The sequence below is a fragment of the Sceloporus occidentalis genome, unplaced genomic scaffold (genome assembly GCF_023333645.1).
Source record: "Sceloporus occidentalis isolate IW3139 unplaced genomic scaffold, rSceOcc1.0.p SCAF_4, whole genome shotgun sequence".
Taxonomy (NCBI): Eukaryota; Metazoa; Chordata; class Lepidosauria; order Squamata; family Phrynosomatidae; genus Sceloporus; species Sceloporus occidentalis.
In genome coordinates this window covers 147,057,730-147,082,648 of record NW_028316984.1, presented here as the reverse complement: position 1 = coordinate 147,082,648, position 24,919 = coordinate 147,057,730, and the positions used below count along the sequence as shown (strand labels likewise).

The 24,919-nt window shown below is 41.2% G+C and overlaps 1 protein-coding gene across 1 annotated transcript in view; it reads left to right on the top strand.

The window, feature by feature from the left end:
- Nucleotides 1–24,619, top strand: part of DISP2 (dispatched RND transporter family member 2) — a 56,434-nt gene extending 31,815 nt beyond the window's left edge. Inside the window, exons 3-9 of the mRNA XM_089521953.1 lie at nucleotides 2,039–2,497; nucleotides 5,202–5,231; nucleotides 8,170–8,293; nucleotides 10,004–10,116; nucleotides 11,665–11,777; nucleotides 15,356–15,453; nucleotides 20,190–24,619. Of these exons, the coding sequence (XP_089378079.1) occupies nucleotides 2,039–2,497; nucleotides 5,202–5,231; nucleotides 8,170–8,293; nucleotides 10,004–10,116; nucleotides 11,665–11,777; nucleotides 15,356–15,453; nucleotides 20,190–23,606 (4,354 nt within the window). The 3' untranslated portion in view covers nucleotides 23,607–24,619. The remainder of the gene's footprint in view (nucleotides 1–2,038; nucleotides 2,498–5,201; nucleotides 5,232–8,169; nucleotides 8,294–10,003; nucleotides 10,117–11,664; nucleotides 11,778–15,355; nucleotides 15,454–20,189) is intronic.
- The last annotated feature ends 300 nt before the right edge of the window (nucleotides 24,620–24,919 follow it).

Sequence of the window (24,919 nt, the reverse complement as noted above, 5' to 3'; positions counted from 1 at the left end):
ACCCTAATCTGGTGAATCATAGAAATCTTGAGTTAGAGGGAGTCATGTAGAACATATAGTCCAATCCACTACTCAATGAAGGATACCTAGAACTACAGGAACTGCAATATATTGCTTTCCAGTCTCTGTGTGAAGTTCTCCAGTGCATGAAAGCCACCAGTTCTATAGTTCATTGGTTCTATTGAAAGGCATTTCTTATAAAAAATGATACATGGGCATCTAATTAAATGGACTGGGGTGGTTATCATAAACATTCCCACTGTTAGAAGAAGTACTACTGTGCTATGAACAGAATGAACCCATTCAAGAGCAGTAAGTAAATTTTTATTATTGGATCTAAACTCAGGGTTGTTGTTGTTGTTGTTTTACATTTCAACCATCCATTTCAGAACTTGGAAATGTGTGGGTTGGGTGGTGGATTACAACTCCCAGAATTTCTCAGCCAATTTGGGATTCCAGACACTGTAATCAAGAAAGGTAATTTCTATAAGCTGCATCCATTACTGATACCAGATGTCATTTCTGAACTTTATCTGTCTCACCTAAATTAGATGGGGGAAAATAGCACTACAAAGAAGTGTATAGTAGGAACACTTTTCCTTTCAATTCCTAAATGACCAGCCTTAGTAGTTTCCTCTTAAACATTTTGGGGGATAAAGCCTGTAATAATAATAAATAATAAATTTTATTTATATACCGCTTTTCCGCACAGATGTAAAACTCCATAGCACAGATGTAATGCACAGAGCTAATGGCCTGCAGTGCTTGTTATTGTTGTTGTTGTTTGCCTTCAATTTCTAATTTAGGGCAACCCAAAAGTAAACCTATCATGGGGTTTTCCTTGCAAGATTCATTCAGAGGGGATTTACAATTGTCATCCTGTGAGGCTGAGAGAGTGTGACTTGCTCAAGGTTATCCAGTGGAACGCTCAAACCACTACACCACACTCAATGCCACTTCCGAGAAATGATCACATTTTGGAAAGTGATTAGCAAAACACAGTATTACCAATTCACATTTCTAACAGAAGGATACCATGATGATAATACTTAGTCCAGGAAAATTAGCAGAGTCACAGCACCTCTGTCTTCTCCAAGCAAAGGTCATTCATCATCCATCAGGAGGAACAACACTATTTTAGTTACAGATGAAAGCCAGAAGCAAGTTTGAAATTAATCTGGATAATTGCTGTCATCCAAGACTGCAGTTAATCTGTCATCGCATACTCAAGCAGTTAAAAAGTGGAGGTTTTGGAATTGGCTGGTAATTGGAATAATCGTCAAGAGGGTTTCTGTGTGTCAGAATTTCAGTATATCTTATGGCATTATGCACAAAAATGATGTATTTGCCACTAGAGCAGAAGGTCAGCATGTGATAAATTTAAAGGGCATGTGCTGTCAACAGACAGATGGAAAATGGGAGATGGGCAGAAATAAATTACCCATTGCCAAATTTCTATCAAAAGCAAACAATTCCCTGTAATTTATTCATTTTTATTTGTTTAAATATTTATACCTAACTTTATTTATTTATTTATTATATCAGTCAGTCAGTCAACCTTTATTAGGCATACAACAACAACATATATTTACAGTAAAACTTCAAGATCGTTATTAAAATTTAAGCCATAATCTTGTTTCCTCCACCAGAATATTGGCCATTATCCTCTTAATATGCGGGCTCCAATCTTCCAATAAGTATCCCACTGATAACCCATCCAAACAAATATTCATTTCCAATAACCTTCTTAACAATCTTTCCCTCGGAATTTTATACAATGGACAGAAAAAATATTTATTATATTTATACCTTGCTTTTCTCCCAACACTGGACACAAAGCAGCTTGAATTTTTTTTCCCTCCAGGGTGTTCAAGTTAGCAAACAAATAAAATAATACATTTAAAAATTAAATCTTTGTGCTCTCCTCCTCATATGTAATGGTTGTGTGAGAAGGTGGCAATGATGATGATGATGTACTAGTAGTAGAAAAGCACAGGGCATGACCGAAAGTGTAAAATGAAGACATTTCTTTTTGCAGAGAAAAAATCAACCCAGAACTTTGTCAGAGCTGTCTTAATGTGCCAGAGGTCAGGAAGACTGAGCCAAGCCCTGGTGGCATTTTCTGGGAAAGGAGATGCCCAGTACATCACTGCCTGATCAATGCTTCCCCCAATGCTGCGAGGAGGACCCAACAATCTTCTTCCAGTCATATGCATGCCCCGATTTCCACTCGATCCAATGGGCAGCTGCCTTGTGGCTCCCAGGACTCATTACAGCCTCACTTCTATTACCACTGCAACAAGCAAGAAGCGAGAAGCAGCTATGCCTTGCCTCCTCTGCCAGGGCATGGAGAAAGAACCACATTGTGCTCCCATCGTTCCAGTGGGGATTCATCATCCACCTCACGGCATGATGAGACTGCTGAAGGTCGATGGAAAGAGTGGTCCCGTGACCAGCAGCCCTTACGGCCAATGCAGCACCACGTTGTAACTGTCAGGTAAGAAAGAACTAGTTCCTGCTGTGGGTTCTGATGCAGGAAACAAGGGGATGGAGGATTGGTCTGGATATCACTGAAGAAGCAGGGACTTCTTTCCCAAGTAGTCCCTTAGGGAAGGGCTTTTTAAGGAGTCTTTGCATGGGAATCTTGTAGCCCATGGACATTTATGTGGCCCATGGAGGCCATTTGTATATTCATTGGAATCTCCAGAGCCGCCCCCCATTGTAAATTTATTTCCAAAACAGTGGTTCATTCCTCTGGAAAACTCCAGAAGGCCAAGTTCTTGTTTAAAACAGGGCCTTGGCATTCCTGCACTGTGCTTTACCCTATCACGTTCAGAAGCTTTCTGGAACCTCTGGTTTAATAGGAAATCAGAAGTCCAATGGGGATCTGGAGAGAAGAAGAAATGGAGCAGGTCTGAGACTCTCAGGAGCCACCCATCTGGATTAGGCCACAAGCTGGAAATTTCAGTGTATCAGCTAGCTACCTGAAAGAGTGGATGAAACAAGCATGTATTGTAGGCATTAGGGGATCAGGATTGGTTATGCTCCCTATTAAATATGCACTCAGTGGCACACCTGAATCTGCAGTCATGTAAAGAGTAAAGTAGAAATGGGATGAGTTTATGGAATTGTAGCATTTTAACTATTTCTTTTAACACTCTTGACCCTAACACATTTCTGATAGGTGTGAACATAAAGATAAATGTTAACTTAATTTTGATCCTAAAACTACTTTCTAAGCAGAAATGTAACAATTCTCATTCTGGCTTGAAACCAGTCTAAAGGTTGTTTGCTATATTACTTCTAAGGCATTCACTCACACTTTTGGGAGATAAGCCTACCTCTAAGGCTTCATAAAAATATCATATTAGCATTATGCATCTGTCTTCTTCGAGCAATTTCTGCAGCTTTGCCCTTCATGTGTTCTCTTCTTCTTCTCCAAAATTTCCCTGTGCATTTTAGCTTAATTATTACATTTACATAAAGTTCTAGAAACAGAGAGAAAAATTTCCAAAAGTTCATCCAGTTCTTTGAAAGGTTTTGTGAAATTTGGGCCTAATACAGCTTCCTCACCCTGTTGTTTCTTTTGGTTCCTAGTGTAGACAATCCTTTTGGAAAGATGGGACGGGGCAGGGATTTTGATTAAACTAGAAGTGGGCAACAGCCACTTATGCAGTTCCTCACTGCTTATCTGTTACCACTGAATCCAGTGGCACACTGCTGAATTTTAGTGGCAGCAATTAAATGAACTAGTTTTGATTGCTAGAATATAGTGCACCCTGACTGTGCATCTTGCTTTAAAGAAGGATTGTGGTTCTGGAAGCCACTGTAATCTATAGATCTCCTTTAAAATAAGGTGCATGTTCACCATGAGGTCTGTTTTAATGCTAAATCTGCTTTCTGAGAAATTAAGGCTGCTGCCACACTCAGTGGCATCACTAGGCTTGGTGTCATCTGGTAGGGGGGCTAACAGGGGTACCCCTTCTTCCACTTACTTGCTCAGCAACCCATCCGCCACGCACCCTGATCTGCCAGGTGGCAATGAAGCCAAGAGGGGTGGGCTCACCTCTACTCTTTTTCTGCTGCCTTGACTCCCTCCTGAGAAGAGATCTGGCCAATAACAAAGCCGGGAGAGGCATACCTGCCTTTCCTCCTCCCACTTCTTCTCTCCCCTGCCCCACTCCTCTGCTACTGCCTAGCCAGACCCACAAAAGGCTGCCAGGCAGTGGCAGGCTACCCAACCTTCCCTCCATCCCCTCCCAGTACCTCACTCATTTGCCTAGCTGCCACCCAGGGATGCAGCTGAACGTTCTGTGAGGCAGAAGGAGGTGACAGAAGGGGCATGAACTAGCCCTCCTCCTCTTGCTCTGCCTTGACTTCCTCTTCATGGAGAGAGACGGGGCAGCAAAGAAGAAGGGACAGGCACAGCAGCAGCTCACCCACAATGGGAAGAGAGCATGACCGGGTGTCACCCCTCTTATGAGATGGGATGGCAGGGTGGAACAAAAAAGAGATGCCCCCAAATTTTAAAATTAAAATTTAAAAATTTTAATTTTAAGATTTAAGTTTTTAATTTTTTTTTTGAAATTTTGAAATACTTTTTAGTTTTTTTTTTAAAAAAAATCACATTATAACCAAATCTTCACTATGAATATGTAAATACATTTAGGTTGTGTGTATGATATTGTAATTTGAAGGTATCATTTTAATTTTGCTAGTTGTTTATGTCACAACTGTTAGCATTACATACACTGTTATATGGGAATTATGATTTACAAGTACCATTAGTGCAAAACAGCATTCCTAAGGATTCTGTATGGTGTGCAAGGGGAGGAGGTCAAGGGCATGGTGACACCATGAGTTACTGCACCAGATGACACCAACCCTAGGGATGCCACTGTCTTAAGTTTACCCAGTGGTATCAAACTGCATTATTTCTGCAGAGTGGCAGCAGCCTGAGTTTCATGGTTCAATGGTAACTATATGGTTAAAAGAACTAAACATTGGGTTACAGTAAGGAGGAGATAAGGACAGTTATCAGACAGCCACCCTTACCATGCTCTTTAGGTCTTCTTGACTAGAGGTCCTTTGCAGAGGTCTGCTCTTGTCCTTTCCCTGCCCAGAGGGGTTAATAGGCTCATTAACAGAGAACTATGCTTTGCGTGAAATTAATAAGCCAATGAATATCTTTCTCCCCACAGACATGACAAAGCGTTCAGGATGCCAAAGAGGTAGGTTACCATCAATCATTTCCTGTCCTTCTACATCATTATCATTTTCCCCTTTTGCACACCCTGCTGATACAAATGAGACAATGTATTATTCTTGGTGACATCCGAGACTGGCAAAGAATTGTAGCTACATTAGCAGGCTCACTATTCCTCATTATGAGCTTCCCATTTGTTTGAATTTCTCCCCTTTCCCCTCCGCCCTGCAGTACACACATATGCAATTTACAATAAAGGTATTCTGCTTCCCTGAAAAGCTGCTAGCCTGGATAGCTTCTTCAAATAGCCTGTTTTGGCAATGGTCATCTGTTGCTCTTTGGATTTGGGTTGTGGCACTTATAGATCAAGCCTATATATGCTTCCACAGAGGTACTATCTTCCTGTGTTCAGCAGTGCTTATTCCTTAGTGTGTTCAGGGTGGCAGTTCCAGAGCCATTTAACACATCACACTAAATTTGAACCAGGTATGTTGCTTTACTTAGCATGCTTTACATATGACACTACAAAAAAATGTTCCTTTATCTCCACCAGGAATAGGCAAACTGGTGACTTCCAGATGTTTTGGGACTACACTTCCAATATTGCAAGATTATATTTTATGCTTGTTGGGGTTTATGGAAGTTTTAGTCTGAACTGTTTGGGGTGACCAATCAATAAAAGTTGATATCCTACGCCAGTGCTTCCTTAGCTACCTAATGGGACTGAGATTCCTCCCCCAGCGTACCAGGGAACAGCACTGTATTTGTGTTCATTGGTTACAACTGTTTCTTTCTTTCTTGAAAGAAATGTTTCACACATTGCACTGGTCCAGAGATCACCACTCTGAGTAGCACTATTTGTGTTGTTGTTGTGTTCCTTCAAGTTATTTTTTACTAATGGTGACCCTAAGGCAAATGTATCATAGGGTTTTCTTGGCAAGTTTCTTCATTATCATCCTCTGAGACTAAGAGAGTGTAACTTGCCTAAGGTCACTCAATGGATTTTTGTGCTCGAGTGGGAAATCAAACCCTGATCTCCAGAGTCATAGACCAATGATCAGATAAATACACCACACTGTATGCCATGACATATGAGCTAGCAACATGCCCTTGTGACTCCTTTCCCACACTTATACATATGGTGTATGTGTGTGTGTGTATAATGCTGCCACTTGTACATATGGTGTGTGTGTGCGTGTGTTTTAGAGTGAGGAGAGAACAGGTGTAGCTGCCTTCCACGCAACAGAGTGTGTGCTAAACCTTTAAAGGCATAACTGAAACATTCAGCAAAAAATAGAGACAGAGGGTTCCTATAAACACACACATGTAAACTTTTGTGTGCTAAACACTTTTTTAAATGGAAACAGTCAAGGAAAATGCAACATTGAGCAAAAAGAAAAAAAGAAAAAAGAGAGTACACATAAATCAGAAATGACTTGAAGACACATAACAACAAAACCCATAAGACATCTCATAAATCTGGGGGGGGGATATATGCACACTATAATTGATGATAACTCAATATTATTCCTTATTTAACCATTCAGTTTCAAGTACTGATTTATTAATATTGCAAATATTAATTTTTTGATATTTCTATTCACTCTGTCCCTAAGTATCTGACTGAGGTTTTTTTGGGGGGTGGGGGGTGTTACATTTTAGTTTTGGCAGATGCTAAAAAAATTCCACAGTATCTTTATTACTGTGGGAATGTATTAAAACAACAAATACAGAATATTCAAAACACAACAACATCCAATGGTAGATGCTAAATTTTTAACGTGTACTGTGTGAAGGCTGCTCTTGAAGCTAACACTGGTGTAGTGGAACTCTGATCCAGAAGCATTTGTGGCTAATGGGTTCTGTGTATGCTTTTAGTTTGAATTTTAACAGAGCTATCCAAAGTTCTGAATCCTACCCCCCCCCCCCCCAAAAAATACATCCAACACCTTAGATAGCTAATTTAAAGTTAAATTTGAAATCAAGTGTAGATTTATGGATTCATTGATATGGGTGCGACAAACAGTCACTGTTCAGAAAAAGGCCAGTCTCTGCTGTGGAAAAACTGGGATTCCATCCTGCTGCTCCTGTTGTGCTGAGCATCCTGACTCACAGTTTGGTGATAGTGGTCACATTTCCTGACTTCTGCGTGCTGCAGCTTCTTCATCTGCCAAATGATGACATTGTTTATTTACCACAGTAAGAGATCTGCTACCAAGCTGTTTGTCTGTCAGATGCAGTCTGCAATAAATAACATCTTAATGAGAGAGAGAGAAAATTCTGCTGAAGATAGAGAGACTGCACTAAGAGCCAATCAACACTATTGTGTTGATACTACTTCTGAATGTAGGGTTGCGCAGCAAGTGATCACACATCAGAATGCCAGGGCTGGTCAAGAGGACAAGTTATTTGTCATCATAGAAAGGGAACAAAATGTTAATTCATTATTTTGTTACTGTATTTTTACTGCCAAGCATAGGGACTGGGGTCTTATGTGCCAAAATAAGCTGGCTTGGCTAGTTTGGATGTGGCATTGGGTTTACTATCCCATTAGAAGTCACCTACTGTTTGAAAAAGGGTTTCTCCTAGGCATTTGTGTCACTGAAAAAAAATGGAGCAGGGGAAACCCTGAAGTTCAGGGCCACACTATCCCTATCCTTGATCTAAAGAGTAGGAGTCAGATTGCAGGAAGGATGGTGCAGAAGACAAAGAAACCCAGTGGTATATATTATTTCTGCCAAGCATTGGGTTGGCAACGTGTCTCCTTCCAGCTGTAATTGAACTATAACTCCCATCAGCCTTGACCATTGTTGCCAATGGTGAGGAATGCTGGGAGTTGCAATCCAACTGCATTTGGAAGGCCACAGTGTGCCCAACCCACCCCAATAAATCTGAACAGAAATGAATAAAATATAGGGAAGACCTGAGTAACAGTTGCTTCTTTTTCTTTTTCTTCTATCTAGCTTGTCCCAAGCTATTGCCGAGTGGCCAGTTGCTGTCTTAGTGCTCTGCTCAGTGACAGTCTTGGTCTGTACTTTGGTGGGCCTGCTAGTGGGAAATTTACCAGATTTTTCTGAGCCCTTAATGGTAAGTTCCTATTTAGGAAATGGGTGGGTCAGCACATATTACATTCTTAATTGTAAAGTTTTGTCATCCTCTTCCAAGTGGGAAGCTACCCCATAACAGAATACTTTGCAATCTGGTGGCTTCCATATGCTATTTTTTTTACTGCAATCCCAATAGTCCCTTACCATGGGTGACACTGTTTAAGGCTGATGGAATCTATCGGCTAAAATATATATATATAGAAGGCTGTGGTTACCCAGAGAACGTGGGAGTTACTTTTTGAACTACCATTCCCAGAATCCCCAGATAGTGTTACCATAGCTGTGCTGGCTAGAGGATTCTGGGTGTTGTGGTCCCCAAAAGTAACTTTTTCATGCTCTAGTTGCCCAGTCCTGTAATAGAAATTGACCCTATTGTTTCACCAGTTCACTGAAATAACAGTAATTTAATAACCTCTACATGCATAACTCATATTTTAGGCATCTTTTGGGAAATACTCTTAGCTGCTTAATGAGCTCATGCATACCTACTTTAAATATACCATATCTGAAAAACATTTAAAAGAAAAAGAAAAAATATTCTACTCATTTATATTTTTAGAGCTTGTTAAATCATATTATCTTAATAGACTCCTGGGGTAAATTATGAAGATAATACATTCAAGGTATATAGATTGGCTTCTGACCAGGATTTGCCTGCTGTGGACAAAAGGGCTCAGCTCATGAAAGATCCTTTTGACAGCTTGTTTCATACACATATCACAGTCCAGCTAATTCCAAGTCCTCTAACCAACTTTGTCATATTTTTAGATGGCTGGAGGTGGTGTCAAGGGGAGAAAGTTAGGATGTGGCTATGGGGAGGGGGTGGCAGCAAAATGAGGGCATTACCCGTTCCCCAAATAAGAATAATTAGCACTGGCTTTTCAACATAAATGGCAATAATGAAAAATTTAAAAGATTTTAAATGTAAATGTAATGTAGTGATACTTCTTCACGAACTCCTCCTCCTGTATAAGTGATGACTTATTAAGTTCCCATTGATTCAAAGGGTCTGCTGTTGCTGAAACTAGACATTAGTTTTAGGCCTTAAATTTGTACATATTCCAGAAAACTCATTTGAACTGACATCAGGATTATAACTGTTCTAGATGAGATCTGACTTGGCCTCTTGTTGGCAAATTATAATGGCATAAGTTGGACATGTGCCATGGCAAATCCCTTTTTGGTCACTGCAAAGGCCGGAATTCTGTTCCAAACATGCAACATCTAAAATCCCAGCCACAATTCACCCTGTAAGTGCAGCACAGAGCAGTGCAGTACACACACACACACACACACACACACACACACACAACACAGCCATTTTTGTGTTGCTGGAGAATTGCGGGATCAACAGAGATGTGTCCAGCTCTTTTCCTGTAGCTGGATGTGCTGCAACAAGCACCTACAGTGACCTCCAAGGATCCTTGGGAGATCTCTGCAGACAACATTCTTGCAAAGCATTCAGCTACAGGAAAATAGCTGGACACATCCCAACTGATCCCCCAGTTCTCCGACAACACAGAAATAGTCATGTTGTTGGGAGGATTAGCTGCACTGGTTACAAGGGGAGCTTTTAGGGAGACATAGCTATGTGATATACACATCTCCCAATGCAGGATCTCAGACATGGTATATTTTTTTAAATGCCCAGATTTAATTCTTTTTAAAATGTTCTTCTTTCTACAAATAGGGATTTGAACCACGAGACACAGATATTGGCAGAAAACTCATGGTCTGGAAGAATATGAAAAGCCAGACAGGTTATAAAAAGGCACTTTCTCTTTCTCCCTCTACTGAAAGCAGGTAACTTTTTTTGCTGGGGAGTGTGTGGGCTAGATTAGAAATCTGAGACTCTACCAAGGGATTTATTATATTAATATTTTAATATTTATTATATTGCATGCATAAATAAATAAAATATGAAAACATTATATTTGCCTATAAGGATAACTAGAATTACCAGGTATCAGGACCATGCCCCTTATTCTTTGGTTTTCAGGTCAAGAGGGAGAAATCACAGGACAAGAGCATTGTGTTGAAAAGTGTGTGCATTCTTCTTTAGAAAACATATTGGGGGGTACTCGTGTTGCCATGTAGCAAAGCACAACATCTGAAGTCGACAAAACAGTGATAGCTTTATAGGACTAATCAAAATACACAATGCAAGCTTTTGGCGCTCCACTGGCTTCAGCATTAGGCAAAGGTGTTAAAAAACATACGTGAGAAATTTTCTTTTAAAATATGACAATGTTTGTCACAGGCCTGCATTTTCCTTTATTAGACTTTGAGTTTTTATTTGCTTGACATATTCTGAAATCCTGTGGTTGATGCTTAATGTGTCAAAGATATCATTGGGACCTGAGACACTACCAGGAACTGTCAGTTGATATCAGTTTTGGCCCAGTCTCATGGTCTGGGATGATACTAACCTGACAATCCCAAGTCTTAACAGAAGCTAGTGCATTACAACATAGTGATACTGCACCAGGATTTCTTGACCAAGGTTCCCTGGACCTTAAGGTTCCATGAGACATAGCTATGGGTTCTGTGAGAGATTGTGATTGGAAAATATTACCTTTTTTTAAAGCTGTACATATACAAGCAGAGTCTTCCTCAGCCAAAATACTAGGGACCAGAAGTGCTTTCATTTGGGATTCTTTTTGGATTTTGGAAAACCTGTATTTACATATATGTACATAATGAGATATCTTGGAAATAGGACCCAAGTCTAAACACAAATTTCATTTATGTTTCATGTACACCTTATAGCCTGAAAGTAATTTTATGCAATATTCTAAATAATTTTGTGCATGAAACAAAGTTTCTGTTCATTGAAGCATCAGAAAACAAAGGTATCCCTATCTCAGGGACCCATGAAAAAAAGTTTTGCTTTTGGAATATTTTGGGTTTTGGGATTCCAATAAGGGAGAGTCAAGCTGTAATAATTATTTTATGCAGGGGTTCTCTGAGACGTGAACATTATTTCAAGGGTTTCCCCCCAGTAAATAGTTTGAGAAAGGCAGTGATGTGTCTAGTTCTACAAAAATGGGATGTGGGACTTTAGTGAACTACATAATTGGTCTAAATCAGCCTTTCCCAGCTTGGAGATGTTCTGATGGAATGGACTACTACTCCATCATCTTAAAATAAAACTAACAAGATAATTATTTGCATACTTTATGTGCTAAGCAAACATTTTGCTTTGGCCTTTAGAATCTAAGCCAGAGAAATGGTAGTAATAAAAGTACTTCTTATAGCTTGGTAACATAAGAGGAGGTCAGCCAATTGACTTATTGGAAAGTGCTCAAGTCAAGCACTTTAAAATATATGTATTGTTGTTTCTTTTGTTAGCTATGGGGACATGGGCATGAACAGGGGGCAGAGATCAATACACAATGAAGCAAGAATCAAGAGGATGGTAGAACCAAACTATGAAAAGGATGGTTTCTTTTGTGGCTCCCCAGGTAAGTCTTATTTCAGACTGGGCTTCTGTTGGTTTTAAAAAAAGGAAATAACAGGGAAATAATTCTAAATGCCTGTTGGAGTAAAAAAAAAAAAATTACTTACCAGCTGATACATGGTTCTCATTCCCACTACCTTTTAAATCGGATCGTTAATCGGTTTCAAATGACCCTGGCTCCCACTTAATCTGAATTGCTGAAGCAATTCCAAGAGTGGGGCCATGTGCTAGACCCATTTAACCCATGTCTTTTTGATGCTGATTTTTTCTGCTGCTTTTTCGATAAATCAAATATGCGCAAGTGTGAACCATATGCATATCAGAATTGGTTTAAATTTCCCCTTTGGTTGGCTGGAACTGAATCATTTTGAATTGATTCATTTATGAATGGGAACTACAAGTGGATTATTTTAGAGAAAGAGAAATGCTATTGGAGCAAATGTAGTCGGAGAAAATGAAATCGGGGCCAATGTAGTGGGAACCATGCTCTGCTGTCGAATCGATCCATCGATTTATTTGTAAGTGGGAATGGGTCCCTAAGTACAGCTGCTCAAGGAAGGGAGTTCCAGAGCTGAGGAGCAAACACTGAGAAAGCCCTAACTTCTGATTCCTCCAACTATATCTATGAAATTGGTGGGACTGAAAGAAGGGTTTCCCTTGAGGATCTCAGAGAACAAGTAGACTCATGAGTTTACCTTTTATTAATGCGATTTTCAAGTTGTATTTTAATTATCATTTTTAAAATTAAAGTTGAACTATTTATTGTGTGCCACTTTGAATGCTATTCTTGGAACAAAGGCAGGATACAAATTTAATAAATAAAATAAGGGGAGAATGTCTAGGGGCCCCCAACCACCTACCCCAGCCAATGATTGAGCATCTCAGTGGGGTGACAATATGTTGAATTTTCTGGTAGGAGGGGTATGGAATGGACAAAGAGCAGAAGTGGAATGGTGTATCTCAAAAAAGGCCTGGCTGGCTGGTAACCACACTGAACAAGGGCACTGGAGAGCTGCAACACTGTATTGTACATGCTATTTGTACTTTAAACCTTCCTATTTTTATTCTGCGATGTCCTCTAGTTGCCAGTACCACTGTCTCAAAGCAATGTCATTGAACCTATTGAGGCTTTATTTCTCAGAGCTTTCTCAGAATCTTGGTACAATATGAATAATTCTTGCATAAGATGACAGATACTGAAATGAGGCATTGCAGATATTTCATTGCTTCATTGGACTGTTATTGGGCTGTTATTTATATTCATGTGCATTCAGTTCTCTGTATGAATACTCAGAAATATGTGTGATGAGACTTAATGCAAGGTAAATAGGATTTCAACCTGAACAGGATTAAAGCTTGTTTAATTATATGATTGAAAAAAACAGCTGTTATTTTTTTTTTAATAAATCTGTATTTATAAAAAATACAGAAACAGCCCTGAAGAAACCAGCCTGTAGGTCACATGAAACAATGTCATGCAACTGTACTAGCATAACAGTTGGGTTCAAATGTACTAGCTCATAGTCCCATGACCATTATGTCCAACCACCTTGTTTCCTGCTTGCTACAACAAGGATTAATCCTTAGTCAAGTAGAAAAAGAGCACGCACACACACACACACACATATATGAAGACTAACAAGACTAGAGAGGAAATATTGGTCATATACTCAGACCAATATATGCAGCAGGTCTGATTCACTGGCCTTAAAGGAAAAAAAAACATATTATTATAATGTTTCTAGATGAATTGCTTACATTAAACAAAGGTGCCTTGCACTCCAAATAAGAATTCTCCCCCCCCCTCGAAGTTTTCCTTCAGTCCACTAATTTATCATATTGCAGGGTTTAAAACTTCAGTTGGGCATTTTGGAATACAAAAACAAAGGGACAGGCAAAGTGACCAAGGAAATGTGAACACAGCAAGTATATAAGTATATTCCAAAAGCAGACCATGCTCGCTGGGGGCCGACCGGTGCTTCCAGGAGCTGGATTAACCCAGCTCCTTTTTGCTCCGGTCCAAATGACCAGAGCGCAGCCTTGGTGCAACTTCCAGCCACTTTGGAGGTGTGCATCATGTAATCGGCATGCCTCCAAAGTAGCCAGAAACTGCTTCTTTTTACCCACGTGTTTCATTCCTAAGTTAAATGTGAGTTACTCCCAGGTGAATGTGCAAAGGAACACAGCCAAAGTAATGGGGGAAAACGGTGATTAAGCAAACAAGATAATCTTTTATTTGCACAGAAGACAAAAACAATGAAAAACAACTGCAGAGATTTTGTTTGCTTTTGGTGCTGATTCCACAGAGTTTGTGAGTGCTCTCCACTTTCTGCACTGGCTTTGGCTAAACGGCCAACTATTAGAGCCTTGTTGCATTATTGAACAAACCCGAGAGGCAAATGAAAAGATGTGTCTTTTTTTCCCTCCCTTTGCATGACTCTCATTCTCTTCATGTTGTAAAATCATGGGAGAGTGTTGTAAAAGTGTAATTTTTCCCCAAACAGATTATTTCAGTTTGGCAAATGGGACAATTTTACAACACTTTTACAATTCTCGCCCACGGTTTTACAACCAGAAGAGAACAAGAACAATTTCATGCAGAAGGAGGAGAAAAAAGACGTGTCTTTTTGTTTGCTTCCCAAGTTTGTTCAGTAATGTGACAAGGCTCCAAGTAGCATGATTTACATGCTGCTTCCAGCTTTGCAGAATTTATTATTAACTTTAAGTTTATAAAGATACTGAAGGATTCTACAAGGGCAAAAACAGATCACACACACCCAGCTCAGAAGTGTGCTGGGGAGCTGTCTGATACAGACATGCTTCCTGGAAAGTTCAACATTCCCCACTGCAAAGCTGAAGAATCACAAGAATGCATTAAGGTTGGCTAGACATAAGCTTCTTCAAACAAAGTTTTAACAATATTATCGAAGAACCTTGATTGACCCAGGATGAACTCGGTTGAGCAAGTATAAATAATTTGTATTGTAGATATTCAAACTTCAGTCTTCACTGAAAAAATGTTTGAAAGTGACATTAAGGGTCAGAGGAGGAAAAAGCAGCTTGATCCTAGGTTTTCTGAAAGTGGGTCGAAACCTCACTGTCCACACAGCCCACTCCCAACGCAGGCCAAACACCCATGGGCTATCTGCACCATGTGGTGTCAAACCGCACTGTGCTGTTATTTTTGGGGATCACTTCCCCACCATGTATGTGCTTCATTGTAGAAACATATCACCTGCAACTTCCAGTTACCTCCCTCTTCCCTCACAGATGCCATTCTATTGGATGCCTGTCTGTATGACTGAACACACAGTCTCACATGTCATGTACCACCTGTACAGTGCATCAGTGCATTGGTGTGTCCAGTGATACATTGGCAAAACACATTCATGGAGGCCTCCCCATACATGTCCCCTTCACCCGACCTTCATCCCATGCCCCCCTGTTGGACTGTCTGGTTTGTGTATGCTGCAATTACATTCACCGTATTATTGGTGATCATGTTTTTCCTTTGGTGCACTGATTCCATAGAGTTTGTGAGCTCTCTCCACTTTCACACTATCCACTTACTTTTGCCTTTAGGGAAGAATTATTCTCAACTGGTATTTATGTCCACAACTGCTGGGAGCTTATGGAACTTGCAAGCAATACAGTCCATGTGTCAAATGGAACAAGACAAGGTTTGTAGTACTGTAGGCAAGATGTCCACACTTTCATTTTAAAGTTTCATTTCAGGTTAAACTTCTAAATAAGAGACAAGTCAGTGTTTCCATATATAGTTTATACTTGTTCTCTCATATTTTCTCTCTCTCTCTCTCTCTCTCTCTCACACACACACGTATCTGTTCCTAGTCCTAACTAGGGTAGCCCCATTGAATGGAATTTAACTGTGCCCTGATTTGCCATTCAGCAATTGATTGAATGGGTCTGCTCTGGCTGAAACTAGCCAGCAAGATTCCAGCTCTCCACACTACAGCGTCAGAACACTGGATCCTGCAACACTTAAAGAGTACAGAAATAAAATATTATCACTCAGGAGATATGCATTTCTGAAAGCAATGAGGTGAAACATGAAAGGCTGGCGGGGGCAGTAATAAACAACCTACACTGTAGCATTTTAGAGTTGGAAGAAACCTTTAGAAGGCATCTTATTCAACTATCTGCTCAGTACAGAAGGGATATATTCCATACAATGGGATAATAACTCCCATTATCCTTAGCCACTGGCCATGCTGCCTGGGGCTGATAGGAAATGTAACTGAACACAAATGGAAGAGGGCTCCATGTTGCCTCCTCCTTGACCTATGGCACATAATGTCAGAGTTCCATTAAGGAATTAGGTTCAAATCAACAGCCAAAATCTTGAGCTTGAAAACATGGCCTATATCAAATGTCACCAAGCACTGCATAATGTGGAATAGGTAAGATATCTTTTGTCCACCCAAATATTAGTTTATAAATAGGAATTGTTGTTGTGTGTCTTCAAGTTGTTTCTGACTTATGGTAAACTTAAGGTTAACCTGTCATGGGTTTTTCTTAAATAAATAAATAATAAAACTTTGATTTGTATCCCGCTTTTCTGTAACTAGACAATCAAAGCAGCTCACAACATATTAAAATCCACATTTACAACAATTGTGTCCCAAATTCCCCCCCACTTAAAACAGGATTAAACATGTTACAATTAAAATATCTATTAAAACAGAATGTGTGTGTGTGTGTGTGTGTGTGTGAGAGAGAGAGAGAGAGAGAGAGAGAGAGAGAGTCCAGAGCAGTGGGCTAATACATGATGTGGGGGGCAGTCATTCTGTGGCTGGGCACTTTATTCAGGAAAGGCCTGCTGGAAGAGATCTGTCTTGACAGCTTTTTAAAGTTGTCTAAGCTGGCAATTTGACGGATCTCGTCTGGCAGACCGTTCCATAGTTTGGGAGCAATTGCAGAGAAGGCCCTCTGGGAGGTAGCAGTTAGTCTGGTTTTTAAAGGCTGCAATAGATTCCTCCCAGTGGACCTGAGGGTGCGGGGCGGATTATATGGAAGCAGGCGATCCCTCAAATAGGTTGGGCCCAAGCCATGTAGGGCTTTAAAGGTTATAGCCAACACCTTGTACTGTGCCCAGAAACAAGGTGTTGGTTATAACCTTTAAAGCCCTACACGGCTTGGGCCCAACCTATTTGAGGGATCGCCTGCACCCATATAATCTGCCCTGCACACTCAGGACCTCTGGGAGGAATCTATTGCAAGATTTGTTCAGAGGAGATTTGCAATTGCCTTCCCCTGAAGTTGAAAGAGTGTGACTTGCCCAAGATCACTGAGGGTGTTTTCATGGCTGAACGGGGAATCAAATCCTGGTCTGCAGAGTCATCGTCCAATGCTCAAACCACTAATGGCATGCTGGCTCTCATAAACAAGAATGCTTTTGAGTTTTACTTAGCTCTTCATCAAGTAAAACATGAATTTAGTCAACCTGTCAACTAATGAAGTAACTGATTCATCACCAGCCTTTTAACTGTGGCTCCCTCATTTGCCATCACATACCACTGAAATCAAAATACCAGAGTGATTTTAAGGTAACGAAGAAAGATAAGAACTTATCCAATTTCATAAGGATAAAGTACCATCACTGTTAGGACATCTTTAAATTATAATTCTGAATTAACACCAGCAGCTTCAGCAAAGTGTAGTCTTAATTTTTAGCCTTGTCAAATAAAGTTAGTCAATACTGGTTTATTTGATAACTCTGACATTAAACTGGATATAGCACTATAGCTCTAATGTCTAACCAAATAAATACTTACGGTAACTGAGAACAAGTTTCATTGAATTTAGTGGGACCTCTGAGTAAATCAACAGCTGCTTTAAAACTGTCCCAGTTTCTCTCTCCTCCTCCCACATTCTCCCATTGTCCTCTGCTTACTTCAGTTGTTGCAAACTGAGTTCAAAGTGCAGAAGGAGCTTTCATTCAGTTAACTGCTCAATTGACTGTGGGATGGGAGAAGACAGGAGAGGTGGAGTCTTGCCCTTCCTATAGGCTAAGGCAAAAGCAAGCTTCTCTTAGCTTGTCTTTTCTTCCTTATTTATAACTTTTGCCATCTTGGCCTCACTCTGATGTTGCTTGGCCACACAGATCCAAGCTTTTTTATCTGTGAAATGGTAAGTACATAGGATTATATTATGGAGCATATCATCTTAATATTCAGAATGAGGCATTAATAGGTATCTTAAACCCGTAGTGGGGGCAGGGAGGTGTGGCCCTACAGATGTCGTTGGATTGCAACTTAGATGTTTATCACACTATACCCTTAAAGTGCCACAATTCCAGTTTGACTCCTCTAGCTGCCTCCTGTTGCATGCTGGGATTGGCAGTTTTAAGGAGCTGAACTTCTCTGCCTGAGAATTCTAAATACCCCTCCTTAAAACTGCCAATCCCAGAATGCAACAGGAGGCAGCTAGAGGAGTCAAACTGGAATTGTGGCACTTTAAGGGTATAGTGTGATAAACATCATAGTTATCAGCCAACATAGTGATGAGGTTGAATGGGAGCTGCAGTGGGACAGCATCTAGAGGATCGCATAGTCCCCATTTCTAAGCCATTAGAAAGGCAGCACAAGGTTTAATTTTCCATTCTTTGTCATTTCTAAGGCAAGGTCTGACTTCTGATAATTAAATTTGCTCTTGGCTAGTGCTCATGTTACTGAAACAGAAGTACTGGATACAGTCAGCCCTCCATATCCATGGATTTCTTATCCACTGATTCAACCATCCTCAGCTTGAAAATATTTAAAAATATGTTTAAATTCTGAAAAGAAAATCTTGATTTTTGCCATTTTATATAAGGGATACCATTACTGTGCCACTGTATTTAATGGGATTTGACATCCACAGATTTTGGTATTCACAGTGATTCCTAGAACCAAACCCCAGTAGATACCAAGGGCTCACTGTATTAAAGTTTTGAGTAAAACAATAGAAAGGGCATGGCAGAGCATATGTCACCCTTTGCTTAATGAGAAGTTAGGTGAAACCTGACAGGATGCACACCTTTAAAATATCTTGAATATCTTTGAAAATCCATGATTCCTTGGTATGAGTAGTTCCTCCCCAGATGCAGATCACCATTATTTTATACCATTACTGTATTGTAGTTTGTAATTGTATTTGCAAACTACATGCAGCCTTCTAGATTTAGGACTGTAAACCTCAACAGCCATATTGAGCACAGCCAGTGGGAAGGAATACTGGGAACTGCACTGTCTGGCGTACTGCATGATTCTGCCTCCTCACCTATAGCCATGCTGGCTGAGGATGATGAGAACTGCAGTCCAACACATCTATGTGGCATAAGGTTGGGGAAAACTACCATGCCTCCTGTTCATTTGAAAGCAGATGAGTATGAAAAACTTTTCCCCAAGAAAAAATTCCTGGGGTAAAGGCAGGAAATAAAGCGATTAATTGTTTGATTAAAAATGACATTATCCCAATTTGCCCACCCTCAGTATCACCAAAGAGTCACTTGGCAGCCTTCTACAGGGCTGGATTGTGCCTGTGGATTGCCAGTTGCCAACTCTTAGGCGCGTTACAGACCACCGAAAAGCGGCGGCCTGCACCCTCCCTTCCCCGCTGGATCGGGGCCTCAGCGGCCAGAGTGGCAGCCACTGAGGCCCCGATCCACCGCTTTCCAGGCCGCAGGGAAGCGGCAAAAGGCCCCTTCCCCGAGGCCTGGAAAGGGGTGTCCTTGGGGCTTCAAGCCCCAAGGACACCCCGCGGCAGCGAGGAGGAGGAGAAAGGGGCCACCTGGCCCCTTTCTCCCTTGCGTCGCTGGGTGCAGCCATCTAAAGGCTGCGCCCAGTGACGCAAGACCAAGAAGGAGCTCAGTTTCGGAGCTCCTTCCTGCTCCGACGAAAGGGCGCATTAAGCGCCGCCTTGTTTGGAGGCGGCGCGTTCGTGACGCCATCATGGCGGCCCCCATGTAGATGGGGCGCCGCCATCTTCTACGTCCTCAAGACATATTAGGCTTGGGGGCATCAAGAAGTGACGCCCCTTTTTAAACCTAGGACGTCCTGAGGACGTCCCTTATGGCGGTTTGTAACGCGCCTTAGATTATTACATTGTATTTGGACAAGAAGAAGAGATCATCAGAAAGCCACAGAAAATTAAAAAATTGTCATAAAAGGAGGGAGAAAAAAAGAAAAAGTGGCTTAGAAAAGAAAGAATGATAGAATTATAAAGTACCACAAAAGCTACATAGTCCTGCCCTCTACCATGCAGAAATACAGAACTAAAGCAACCCTGAAAGATGCCCATCCAGTCTCTGTTTAAAGATCTCCAAAGTTGGAGAATCCACCACCCTCCAAGGCAGTCTATTCTAGAGAGGCTTGGCCAAGTCTGATTCATTCTTTTCCTCTTTGTTGTTTTTCAGATTCGGTCTCATCCACAATTTGGGAGTCTTTGCCAGCGTACCGAAGCCAACGAATGCTGTCCAAGTTGGTCTCTTGGGAACTACATTGCTGTCATGTACAACCGGTCCTCTTGTTTAGAGATTACACAGGCAGATGTTTCCCACACCCTCTCCCTTCTGCGTTCTTGTGCCCCTGACTATCACAGAGGTGTCCTTGTCCCCCCTTGCATTGGCCCCAAAGCTGAAAGAGACAAACACGCACAGTGTTCCAAAGTCCCGGAGAAATGCACTCGGTTTCATGCCATTTACCAGCTCCTTCATTTTGTAGTCGACAGAGATTTTCTCAGCCCACAGACAGTGGGATACCAAGTGCCAACCCTGAAATACAGTCTGCTGTTTTTGCCTACAGTGAAGGGAGCATCCATGATGGACATCTACCTGAACAACCTTGAATCATGGGAGTTGTTTGATAATTACACATCTATTACTGGTATGGACCTGGGCCTTAAGCAGAAACTATTCCAGCACTACCTTTTACTGGATACTGTGTATCCAGCCGTGGCAATACTGGCCATATTTCTAAGCATATTTTTTTATTCACGCTCAGTCTTTATTACTTGTATCATCTTGATGATCGTCTTTGGTACCTTGATGATTTCCTATTTCTTGTACAAGGTGGCCTTCCGATTCCCTTACTTCCCTTTTATAAATCTAGCAGCAGTCATCATTCTCAGCAGTCTCTGTGCCAATCATACCTGTGTTTTCTTTGACCTCTGGAACCTTAGCAAGAGCCAGAACCCATCTGCAGGACTTCTGCAATGGGTTAGACTAACCATGCATCACTTTGGTTATCTCATGCTGGCATCCTGCCTGACCACTGGTGCTGCTTTCTACACAAGTTATACAAGTTACATAACTGCCACCCGCTGCTTCGCCATCTACATGGGCACTTCTGTCCTGGTGAACTTGGTATTCATGTTAACATGGCTGCCTTCCTCTGTTGTGCTGTATGAGCGTTACCTGGCAAGAAACTGTATTTATAAACCAGAAGATTATTGGAATAACTCTGGGCACAAGAATGTCATTCTGTCTTTCCATCAAATCCTCAGGAGTATCCAGAACACCTGGAGTGAAACCTTCAAGTTATTATTTGAGAAAATTCTTCCTTGTGGAGTGATCAAGTTTCGTTACATCTGGATCTGCTGGTTTGCTGCCATGGCTATGGGAGGGGCCTACATTTCATGTCTGAACCCTAGATTAAAACTCCCTACTCTAGAGCTGTCATCTGTGCAGGTTTTCAGGCTTAGCCACCCATTTGAGAGGTACGATGCTGAATACTGTAACGAGTTCATGTTTGAAAGGCTAGAACAAGGAGAAGACCTGCCCATGCCTGTCATCATTGTATGGGGTGTCCTCCCCGTAGACAATGGAGATCACTTTAACCCCCAGAGCAATGGCACTCTGGTGATGGATACAGCATTTACAGTGGAAAACCCTGAAGCACAAAGGTGGCTTTTAGACTTTTGCCAAAAAGTAAAGAATCAGACCTTTTTCTCCTCTGACCTAGAACAAAAACCCACCATTTGTTTCATGGAGGAATTTCAACGGTGGATGGACAGCCGTCAGTGCTCCAAGCGAGATCACAGCTTCAGCCTCTGCTGCAACCACTTTTCCTTCCCATATGGCAGAGAAGTCTTCCTTCACTGCATCAAGATGATGGTCATGGAACAAAACCGAGATAAGACTGAAGCTCATGACTTGGGCCTCCGATTCAATGAAAAGGGCAACCTTGTTGCTCTAGTGCTACAGTTTCAAACCATTCACCATTACAGCTTCAACTATAGCAAAGTCAAACATTTCTATGATGAAATTGGCCACTGGATAAAAGAAGAGATGAAGGCAGCCCCTATGGGGCTTCAGAATGGCTGGTTCACCAGTAAACTGGAGCTCTATAATCTCCAGCACAGTGTGGACACAGAGAGTATGGTAGTATTGGGCTTATCCATAGTTATCTGTTTTGTGGTTCTATTGCTCACGACTTGGAATGTCCTTCTCAGTGTGTTCTCTGTTGCAACTATTTCCGGCACTGTTCTGGTAACTGTTGGGCTTCTGGTTCTTCTGGAATGGCAGCTCAATGCTGTGGAGTCTCTCTTCATTTCAGCAGCTGTGGGCCTCTCTGTTGACTTCACAGTGAACTACTGTATTTCCTATCACTTGTGTCCACACTCTGATCGCCTGAGCCGTGTAGCGTTCTCACTAAAGCAGATGAGCTGTGCTACCGTCATGGGGACCTCTGCTTTGTTTTCTGCAGGTATCATTATGTTGCCTGCTACTGTGCTGGCATACAGGAAGCTAGGCATCTTCATGATGATGCTCAAGTGTATCAGTTGTGGCTTTGCAACCTTCTTCTTCCAGTCTCTCTGCTGCTTCTTTGGCCCAGAGAAGAATTGTGGACAGATTCGTTGGCCTTGCACTCATGCTCTGAAGGACTACTCAGATGGACCCAGTTCATCCAACAGAACTTTTACCTGTGGAAGAAATGAGAAACAGACCAGAATACAAAAAAGCCAGGAATCCAGCAGTGCAAATGAGCAGTATGAGCTCCAGCCTTTAGCCAGGAAACTTAGCGACAGCTTTGACAACAGCACCTCCACTAGCAAGCTGTCCAACCGTCCCTCTGTCTTATCTGAAGATATTCAGCTCCAAGACAGCAGATGCCCCAGAATGGAAATCCACACTTCCTTTGAAAGGAACAGACAAAGCCTTGAACAAACGGGGGAACATCATATAGCTCTTTGTCAGTGTCCAGTCTTTCAAACATCTTCTCCTTATAAACATGGAAAAATCTCAGGAATGGAAGCTGAAAGCCATCAAGATGGGCTTTGCAGAGACTGTAGATGTCAAAAATATGCCCCCCAAACATGGGAACATCTCCAGTCAGCCACCACAATAGATGGTGACAGACTGTTCAATAAATCACACTGTTCAAGCAACACTGATCAACAAAAATCTGATTATACCTCAGAAAACAGTAATCTACCAGAAACTGAATTGTATGATCTCCACAGATGCCTTTATTCGACTGGCAGCTCTTTCAGTGTGCAAAATGTCTCCAGTGAGACCTCCCTCAGTGACTTTGAACCAAGCGCAAAACTTGTGGAATCAGCCAGTTCTTGCCCAGGTCATTTAAATGTAGCCGATTCTTGCTGTTCAACTCAGAGAGGTCATTTGAATGGAAAGAGAGACACACTGAAGCTGGACCTGAGGGAAACAGTCTTTGATATGTCTGCATCAGCATCACAGCAAAACAATGGTTTGAGGAGAACTCGGTTAGGAGGACTAGGGATTGAGGAGGAACCTGTTGTTTTACCAAACAGCAAGCCAGATATGCCCGATGTTTGGATCAAGCGGTCCAGTGTGCAAAATTCTGGATACTAAAGGGAAAATCTCAGAGGGAACAATTTTTCCTACTACTTTAGGGGCAAGGAAAATAAATGTCCATTTTGAATAGCATGTATGTAGCTGTGCTCTGACATGAGAACAAAGTGTGACATGAGAACAAAGTGTGCTGTTACAGTACAGTGAAAGTGACACATTTTTACAAAGCCAGCAAAGCTGATGTGGATTAGAAGCAAATGTTAATGCCGCGTCAGCTGTTCAACTGCCTACTCAGTAGTCAGTGCCATATTCTCAATTATACTGTAGGATTATCAAGCAAGAGTTGTGTGTCATTCTCTCTAGAGCAATTTGTTATGGCGTGTCAGTCCTGTGGGGAATCAATGGAGAGGCATGATGATTAGAGGAATAAACAACTCAATAAATATTGAGAGACAGAGAGAAACCTTATACTAAAAAGTATTTGGTGTGATGAGTCGCTGTCATCTTGCAGCTGACTGACTGACTGAATATTGTTGACTCAAAAGAAAAGGTGTTTTTAGTTTAAAAATCTCTTTTTACCGCCATTCATACAAATCTCCTTACAAAACAAATATTCACATAGAGAAAAACATGTCTCTTGGGCATTTTCAGAGAGGATTTATCAGTAGCTCTTTTTAAAAAATGTTGCTGAACTTGCCACTCTTTTCTACATATATTTTAGCAATTTACTCTAAATTGAAAGTTTAGATGGATTCCTTCCTCCCCTCCCCTCCCCTCCCCTCCCCTCCCCCATGACAATGTGTTCACCATAATTCTTTTCTTGTAGTTTTTCATTCTTTCATTCTGGGTAATTTGTGTTTTACTGTGGAGTCTAGTCTTCATGTTAGGTGTTCTGCTCAAAGCTGTACATAGAATTTTTTTTAGGTTTGCCTATCTATGGAAGCCTGACATTTTCTTTCTCTGCTGGCCCAAGGCCATGGCACAGCCCTTAAGCCTTTCAACCACCACAATTTGTTTTTTCATCTGTCTGATTAAATGATAACTCAGCATTAATGAATAAACACAATGTTTTTAAACTGGTCTTAATGCTTTTTCCCCCTTCTTCTCTCTTTTTCTTCGTTTTTAATAGCCTAATTAATAATTATGCCATAGTTAGTATTTCCATTTTCTATGTATGATTGTGAAAGCTGGACTGTGAAGAAAGCTATTAGGAAGAGAATCAACTTGTTTGAAGTGTGGTGCTAGAAAAGAGTTCTACAGCTACAGATAGCAATTTGTGTCCCATGCTAGAGAAAAGGAGGATAATGAATGAATGAGATACCATGGACTACCAAAAGATAAATGAATGAGCCCTAGAGCAAATGAAGCCTGAA